Raw genomic sequence first — 9553 nt, forward strand, 5'->3', positions numbered from 1 at the left:
AAACTCCCAACCAGGTCCGGACTGAGAATTAAAATAGGCCCTGGCATTTTAGGTACACAGAGGCCCAGTCAGCACACACAGAGGCCCAAAGAGCCCTTGCCAGCCCACTAAATACTGACTTTCTATGACACCTTTTAGCAGCCCCTCTAGTATTTGCCAGAACCCACAGCCAGTCCGGGCCTTCTCCCAACACACTGCCATAGTGTATAACTTGCATTTATATTATTTCTGCCAAAGTGCATAACCTTGCATTTATCAACATTGAACTTCATCTTCCAGTTTGCTGCCCATTTTCCCAATATACACAAATCACTCTGCAAAGTGGCAGCATCCTGCATGGAACCTATTGTTCTGCACAATTTAGTATTATCTGCAAAAATAGAAACAGTACTTTCAATGCCCACCTCCAGGACATTAATAAACAAGTTGAAAAGCAAGGGACCTAGTACAGAGCCCTGCGGTACTCCACTAACAACACTGGTCCAATTAGAAAATGTTCCATTAACTGGTTCCTCATTTGTGTAGACAGACGAAAAATATGTGTTCAGAATCTGTGCTTTTTTTTTTTGTTTTCATCAACCAGCTGACCCCCCTCTGATATTAAAGGCCCCATCCCTTCCTGTTTCATTTTGTTACTATTAACATATTTAAGGCCCCATCCCTTCCTGTTTCATTTTGTTACTATTAACATATTTAAAAAATAATTTTGGATTCTTTTTACTGCTTGCTGCAATATCCTTTTCCATCTCAATTTTAGCTTGCCTTATAGCTTTTTTTGCATAATTTATTAGCCTCCTTGTACCTTATAAATGATTCGGCTGTCCCAGCTAACTTGAATGACATAAAATCATGCCTTTTCTTACACACCTCAACACCACCGCTTCTATTGATCAAAAAAGGTTTTGCTTTGCCACAACGTTCCTTGCTTACAAGGGAAATATACTGACATGTATACTTATTAAGCAGCATTTTAAAGACTTCCCATTTTTGTTCTGTGTTTAACCCTGTGAAAAGCATTTCCAACCTAATATGTTGCAGAGATGCCCTTATACTGTCAAAGTTTGCACGTCTGAAATTTAGTGTTTTAAGTTACTCCCTTATAGAATTGCTTCTGCAACAGAATCTCAAAGGAGACCATGTTATGATCATTATTCCCTAAATGCTCACCCACACAAATGCTAGAGATGAGTTCAGTATTATTAGTGATTACAAGGTCCAATTCTTAGTAGGTTTTTGAACGAGCTAAAATAAGAAGTTGTCATTCAGCATATTTACAAACCTACTAGCTTTTTCTGTCTTGGCAACCCCATTACCCTAGTCAATGTCTGGATAATTGAAGTCACCAATAGCAACAACTTGACCCAGCTGTAAAGATGATTCTTTCTGCAAGAGTAGCTAGGTTTCATACTCATCAGTTATACAAGGTGGTTTGTAGCATAAACCAATGATAATTTTCTTTGTAACCTTTTGTCCAGTCAAAATCTCTACCCAGGGGGATTCTACACCCTCACCAGTGCCAGCAATGTTTATTTCTTTAGTGCATGGCTTTAATTCAGGCTTTACATACAAACACACTCCTCCACCCTTTTTAATCCCTCTGTTCCTCCTAAAAAGGGTGTAACCATTTAAATTCACAATCCAGTCACATGTTTCATCCCACCAGGTCTCAGTGATACCAATTATATCATAATTTTTAGACCAGGCAATGAATTCTAGGTCTCCCATTTTGCCTGACAAACTGTGTGCATTTGCCAGCATACAGCAGAGGTTACTACTTTTACTTTTGAAATTTGCATTACTTAGTGGAGAATTAAATGTTAATCTAGTATTATTCTGCTTTCCTTGTAACAGTGGGACCTCCTTAGCTGGTAAACTATATGCCCCCCTCACTCCTCCCCCATGACCCCTTACTAATCCCACTGCCACATCTACCCTAGCTTTCCCATAATTCTTTATCTCATCCCCCACTTACCTAGTTTAAACACTCCTCCAACCTCTTAGCCATTCTTTCCCCTAGCACAGTGAACCCCCTTCCATTGAGGTGCAAACTGTCACAACTGTATAGGTTGCACTCCAAAGAAAAATCAGCCAAAGTGCTCTAAGAACCCAAACCCTTCCTTCCTACACCAAGACTTGAGCCACGCATTTAGCTCCCTAATCTCCCGCTGTCTTCCTAAACTTGAAAGTGGCACAGCCAAAATTTCACAAAAAATTACATTGGAAGACCGTCCCTTGATCTTAGAGCCTAGATCCCTGAAATCACTCTTTAAGGTATTCCATCTACCATTTATTTTGACATTAGTATCAATTTTACCTGCAACTTAGCTGCTTTCAAAGTAAAACTCACAAACTTGACTGCCTTTTAATTAGACACCAGTGAGATCACCTGACTATAGCTGGGAAGGGTGGGAGCTACAACATGGAACTGGTCACTGCTTCTGTATAACTATAACAAACAAGGGAAAGTTGTGCTCACCACTAATTTTTAAAACCATTAGGCGGGGGTGCAATGAGGCTGTGACCACAAAATACATATAGACAAATGCAAGAGTCCTCTGCACTCAACCCATTATCAATATATTTAAGACAGAGACATTTTGTGCATTCTGCTACTGAAAAATGCCTTACCCTTTAAACAAAGCAGGGATTGTTTGTCCATATATTGCAATATATTTAAGATGGCCAACTATGTCAAAGTCATCCCATATCTGGCCAGTCCTACGCTCAATTTTCATCTGATTCATTAAGAATTCTATTACTTCATTATACATTTTACAAAGGGACTAAGTTTTACCTGCAACTTACTAGCTGCTTTCAAAGTAAAACTTCCAAACTTGGCTGGCTGGCTGGCTTTGACATAGTTGGCCAGCTAAAATATATTGCAATATATGGACAAACAATCCCTGTTTTGTTTAAAGGGTAAGGCATTTTTCAGTAGCAGTATGCACAAAATGTCTCTGTCTTAAAAATATTGAGAATGGGTTGAGTGCAGAGGACTCTTGTATTTGTCTATATGTATTTTGTGGTCACAGCCTCATTGCACCCCCGCCTAATGGTTTTAAAAATTAGTGGTGAGCACAACTTTCCCTTGTCTGCTTAGGCATAACTCTGCTCTCCTCCCCACCACTACCAGAGAAACTGGTCTCCCAACCCCCTCAAACTGAGGGAAAACTAACTGCAAAGTAAAGAGGTTCTGCCTAAATATTTAGAAGGGGTTTTTTACAGTGAGAACTGTGAAGATGTGGAATTCTGTCCCTGAATCAGTTGTAGGGGCCAATACATTAGATCGGGTTGGATGGCTTTTTTAGCAGGTGAGGGAATACAGGGTTATGTAAGATAGTTGATAGTACAAGGGACTAGTCCAACATGTGTCTTTTTTCAACCTAACTTACTATGTACCAGTGCAGGGCATTTTATTTGTATTACTTTATAACACTTTAATTGTTTCATGTTACTGCTCCTTTAAATTATGGATCACATGCAGTCACAACACAAATAACACCCTAAAACCTGTTCAAAGCCTAGTTCAGTAGCCAAACTGTGCACAGGGAAAGGAGGATGATAGGAAAGAGGTTGAAGCCTGAATAATGGGCACGGCAAGATAATAAAGGCGATTATCTATCTAAATAAAAAAGCTTAGTGGGGGATCTGGTAGGGGGATTTTGGCTTACAGAACAGGCTTGGGGTAAAAACGAGATTGGAGAAGGGGGTTAAACATATGTCATTGCTGTGTGTGGACCAGCTTGGATATGCAATGTGCCAGAACCTCCTGCAGACGGGAAAAAGAGGGGACAATATACAAGTGTACGCGCCCCCCATATTCTTGTTGAAATTATGGAAATTGTATAAAGCAGCTCATATCACAAAGATATTCCTGGTGGGCTTAACCCAATCCAGACCTTGCCAAAGCAACCAAGCATCACTCACTCCATATATTCTCATTTGCTTCTGTCACTGATATATCCCAACTCTGGGATCACTCAGTCCATTTATGTAATCAGCGCCCTCCTGCATACCTCCCAACTGTCCCTATTTTGGAGGGACAGTCTCTCTTTTGACAGCTCAACCCGCAGTCCCTCATTTGTACTGGAAAGTCCCTCCTTTCTCTGCACTGAACAGCCAGAAAAAGAAACAAAGTTTCTCACTTAATTGGCTTTTAGCAGAGAGCCCAGAACACCTAACAGGTGCAAATAAGATACTTTGTAACAACTTTGAGACACAAAAACACAGTTTAGATAAGGAGAAATATTTTCAAACTTTCATAACCTGCCAAATTTTGTAAAACAAACATAGTAATTAGGGGGTGTGGCCACAGAAAGGGGTGTGGTCAAAAAATGCTGCGCTGCGTGCGGGAAAATTTTTTTTGTCCCTCTTTTTACTTCCAAAACGTTGGGAGGTATGCTCCTGTACACACAGATATGGCTGGCATATGAGGAGCAGGGCTTTGGGACAGCTGGCATATAAACCCCAGGAATATTTCTATGGTGTGAGAATGAGGTGCTGGTTGGAAGAATGGTAGTGAGAGAAATTAACCCTTCATGGACATGGGAGGATGGCTAACAAAGGAGTTCGGTACAAGGGAAAGGCAAATTTCTAAGTTGGCATGTTTCAGTCAATGACTGTCAGCACTGTGGATGTTGAGGGTCTTTTGGCTTAGAGCTTACAGACAGAGAAGTAGGTTTTGGCAGGATAGGAGAGAGGCTATATAAAGACCTGCTGCAGGAAGCCTCTTCATCTTGCCATGGCTCATCCACTCTTCAGTCATATGAGCATATTTTAAAAAAAGTTCACTGTCACAATGAATGTTGATGCCGTTACTGGGCCTCACAGCAAATTATTTTTCAGGCCCCTTTCAGAGATTCATGGGGCCCCTATACCCCCAGCAGTCGCAGGGTCGGCTTCCTCTGTAGTTACCCCTGGCTATGATATAGTCATACTTGGGCTAGCTTGCCCACCCTCTGTGCCTGCAGTAATGGTTTATCCTGCATCCACATGTAGTAGTACAGTCCCTTCTAGATATGGATCAAATTATCCTGTGTGAATTCTCCAGCAGGGACAGAGCAGCAGATCAGAGAAAGAATCGACAAACTACAACTCCCAGCAGCCCTTTCCCACCTCCATAGCAATGTAACAGTTCTTTCACTCCAACTCCCATCTATTAAACTACTATTGCCAGAATCACCTGACACTTTGAAACTTTAGCTCCTAGCATGTCTGTGCCACTGCCCCCTGCTGACAGGAGAGCGGATCGGATGGAAGGTCACAAGCAGAGAATCTTGCGAGCGCCTACATAAGTAATCCCAGGCATTTCCCTGTAGCAACCCGGGACCCCATCAAGCCACTCCCTCTAGTTTCGCAGTTTGAACAGAGCTGGGTCCCGAATCTTCTTATTACTCCTCGCCAGTCTCTAGGCAAAATCATCGCAGCGTCCTTAGTAACCCGCCCCGCCTCCTCCAGTCCCACGTGGTGTTTCGGAAGCCAAGTCGCCCACTGATTACGTCATCAGAATACTATCTGCTCGTGGTTTTTGTTTTATATACAATTTTCCCATCGTTCGTTCAAAGTACACACTTCCAGTTGCTGCGGCTGCCATGGAGCAGTTCGGGGGCCCACAGAGAGTGTTGTCTTACCTGCAGGAGGTGGAGGGGAGAGCGGAGGATGTGCTGGGGAACCGGCGGCAGGTGTGGGCAGAACTTGGGGTGGGATTAGAGGGTAATATAGGAATTGATGTGCTTCGGGGAATTGGATGGGCTTTGGGGGTTCGCAGTGCTCTGTATAAGTGTGTGTCATTCTGTCCCAGATTGTGGATTTGGATATGAAGAGGAACCAGAACAGAGAAGCCCTGAGGGCCCTCAGCAAGGACCACTCTCCAACAGGTAAGTTATAGTAAAGGGAATGGGGAGGCTGCAGATCTCCAGCAGGTAAGTAAACAGCGCAGTACCCTATTGCATGGGACTGGCCCAGTGATAGTAAAGAGGGGGAGGGGGTTGAAGATTGAAAAAGCAAGCCCTTATCACTACACTAAAGCAAGGGCATTGCGGTAGACAAGAAGGAAGTGTCGGTGCCCTGTAGCAGGGCTGGGCTGGGATTCAAAATAGGCCCTGGCATTCCTAGTACACAGAGGCCCCACCAGCCCACTTAAGTCACTTTCTATGGCATCTTACAGCAGCCTCTCTGGCATTTTCCAGAATCCACATATGGCCTGCCCTGTAGTGAAGTCAATCCAATTACATTTGATTGGATTTGATTAAAGGAGAACTAAAGAAGTATCTAGAAATGTTGTACATTATGTTTTGGGCTTCAGAACAAGACCAAGGCAACCACAGCCCTTTAGCAGTAAAAATTAGCTTCCTATATTGTTTTCTACGGATTCACTGCAGGTGCTCTGTGCTGCTGTCACTTACTGAGCTTAGGGGCAACTCACAATATACAGTACACATAGAATAGAAATGTCACAATATAAAGCTGATTAGTAATTAATGCAGATAATTACTACATTGCAGCACAGAAACCAGTGCAACCAGTATGAAAATTTAATAATCAGTCCTGTAGCATCAGCTTATATTACAGACCAACCTCATTTTCTGCTTGATAATTTGAGACATTCCCTAAGCTTAGCTTCTCAACAGCTGCTCAGAGCCCACTGTTTTGCAGACACTTTCCAAAGCGGTGACCCCCTGTGACGAGATTGAAGTCCTGGGTCATTGCTGCTATTGAGAAGCTGAAGCTTTAGGTTAGTGCAGTATAGAAAATATGGCATTATTGTCATATTAATTTTTAGGGTCTAGTTCTCCTCTAAGGGTTACGGGTTAAGCTCTTTGTGCTCATTGCTGTCAGCTTGTCATTCCTTTTTGAGAAAGAAGAGTTGGTGCCCCAATGTGTTCCTTCCTGTCTGTGATTGTAGGAAGGGTAACTGTCTGCTTCGGGAACATGTTCATAGAGCTCCCAAAGAGCAAGACCAAGGAGATCATAGAGCGAGGTGAGTGTGGATGACATAAAAAAAAGTAAGCAAGGGGTGTGTGTGGGATCATAAAGGATGTTTGGGGGTGAGGACATGAAGGGGTATCACTCACAATGTGTTGGTTTATACAACTCTCTCCCACAGACCAGGAGCAGCTGGATAAAGAGATTTCAGGGCTCCGCAAGGAGCTTAAAGTGAAGGTGAAAGAGCTGTATGAGGCCCAAGGTGAGACTGGCCGGGTGGGAGGTACACGCCGAAGGTGAGACTGGACAGGTGGGAGGTACAGGCCTAAGGAGACTGAATATGCAATGCAATAAAAAATAGCTGCAGATGCAGCAAAATCACCATAGTAACTTTATTACACTGAGCACCCTAGATATATAAACTTAAATTAAACAGTAGAGAAACCGTACAAGAGAATGAGAATTCCCTGTTTGAGCTGTACTCTTATAAAAAGATACTTTATTCAATGGATCCATATTAAAATACATCACACATAGGCCATTAGAGTAAGTTTAAAAACAGCCACCAAAGTATGTATATATGTATAACTTTTTTTATAAAGCGCTGCTAAGAAGCCGCAGAAAAAACAATGTTGAAAATATAGAGTTGCCATTAGAGAATTTTGGAACCCACAACTACCAAGTATGTGCATTTCACCCATCTGCAGTAGTGATATTGTCAGTGTCCATGAGTAGGGTGAGCCTATACACATAAGAGCAGGTCCCCCCCAAATAACACAAACCGTAATAGTTACATGGACACAGCCTGCCCCTAGTGCCAAGGTTCGTATTGGCACAGCATGGCCCCATTGCTGATTTTGGTACTGGCGTGGCACCAACACTCTCCTGTTTCTGTTGGCAGGAAAGCCTGAGCTAAAAGGCTATGACCTGATGGCACTCTCCCCAGAAGAGATGAAATCGATTAACAAGGCGCTGGGAAAATGACTCTGCTAGATAACAACACACAGGGCAGTTCATCCTTTTCTTGGGCCCTTACAGGAAGGAGCTTTAATTCCATACCACTGATCCATCTATATCAAATAAATGAACTTATAGTTTAACATGACTTATAAACCCTTTTGTGTGGAAACGTAGTGAGCATCATGACTGTTATTAACCCCCAGGTGCAGAACTGTAAATTCATAACATGATTAACCCTGTTTTCCTTTGATTGGAGCTTGATTTGCAGTGTAATATAGTAGACACTTAGGGGCAGATTTACTAAGCTGGAGTGAAGAATTTGAATGGAATTGACAAAAATTCAGAGTATTTTTTTGGGTACTTCGACCATCGAATTGGTCAAATTAGATCGAATTGAAGTAAAAATCACTCGACCATTCGATAGTCGAAGTACTGTCTTTTTAAAAATACTTTGACTTCATACTTCGCCACTTTAAACCTACCGAGGTGCAATGTTAGCCTATGGGGACCTTCCCCAGCACTTTTCTAAGCTTTTTTTGATTTAATAAAAATCCTTCTATCGATCGCTTAAAATCGTTCGATTCGAACCCATGTTTCCTAAAGGACGTTAGGCCAGGAGTACATGGTGCCCCAGGGCAGCAGCCTCCCTATAGCTCCATTACCAATGCCGTACATAGTGCAAAGGGCACTTTTAAGACAAAAATCAGCATGGTTTTTCTCATCTCTCCAGAATAAAAGGACCATTGAATGTGAATAAGCACAGCTTTTTTCTGTAAATAGCGTGGGGGGTTACTTCCACAGAGTCAGCATGTAAAACATTAGTAAGGACATTAGGATGACTCGCTTGGCACTAGCATGTATTGGCACCACCTTCTATCTGCCCAACCCCCAGGGATCATGCCATCTAACCAGAGTAATCAGAGTAAAAAGCAGAGTAATACAGACAGACAGTGCACCCAGGAACTATCAAAATAGACCTAATAACGGCAATGAGTTTTGGCCCAAGGCAATTTTAGTATTTAAACTTTGCGCCAAATCGCGATGATGTCATTACATAGGCCGTGTAAAATGCGGAGGTGCGTGCCATAGGTCTATTTTGTTCCTGGGTATGCTTTCTGTCTGTATTACTCTTTTTGTCTGATCTTGTTTGAATTTTGCTTATACCGACCCCAGCCTACCTGACCTCGCTATATTGTCTACTCCATGTGAAGTTGCTGTTGCCTTCTGCCTAATAAAATTAAGAAAATCATGTTTCACATAGTACAATCACATATATCAGAAGCAATTTATGTACGAGAACACAGCCAATTTGTAAAGTTCTATGTCTCCTGAATGCGCCATTATGAAATGTATAGTTTTATGGAGATTTCTCACTTGTATAGATCAAAATCTCTAAGCAGTGCACTATCAAATTTCCAAATCACTGTTCCACAAAATGGCATACTTCTGATTTCAAGGCCAAACATTCCACTAACTGTAGGTTTACCCTAGAAAACTACCCATTATTAGATTCTGGCAAATAAAAAAATGAGTAAATATATCTATGTACTCAAAACTACCAAGTTGCAATTGTTTTCTAAAGTTATAATTTTTTATAGAAATTGGTGAATTTTTAAAAAAAATTACCTCAAAGCTTCCAATCTAGAGCATCATATCTCCCATACATTAT

General features: G+C 41.9%; 1 protein-coding gene across 1 annotated transcript; it reads left to right on the forward strand.

Moving 5' to 3' along the window:
• The first annotated feature begins 5426 nt into the window (after positions 1-5426).
• pdrg1.S (p53 and DNA damage regulated 1 S homeolog) lies at positions 5427-8024 on the forward strand. The gene is made up of 5 exons (XM_018260400.2): positions 5427-5681; positions 5801-5876; positions 6905-6979; positions 7106-7186; positions 7826-8024. Exons 1-5 carry the CDS (start codon positions 5592-5594, stop codon positions 7906-7908), a joined length of 405 nt encoding a protein of 134 aa, XP_018115889.1. The 5' UTR covers positions 5427-5591; the 3' UTR covers positions 7909-8024.
• The last annotated feature ends 1529 nt before the right edge of the window (positions 8025-9553 follow it).

Source organism: Xenopus laevis, chromosome 4S (genome assembly GCF_017654675.1).
Source record: "Xenopus laevis strain J_2021 chromosome 4S, Xenopus_laevis_v10.1, whole genome shotgun sequence".
Lineage (NCBI taxonomy): Eukaryota > Metazoa > Chordata > Amphibia > Anura > Pipidae > Xenopus > Xenopus laevis.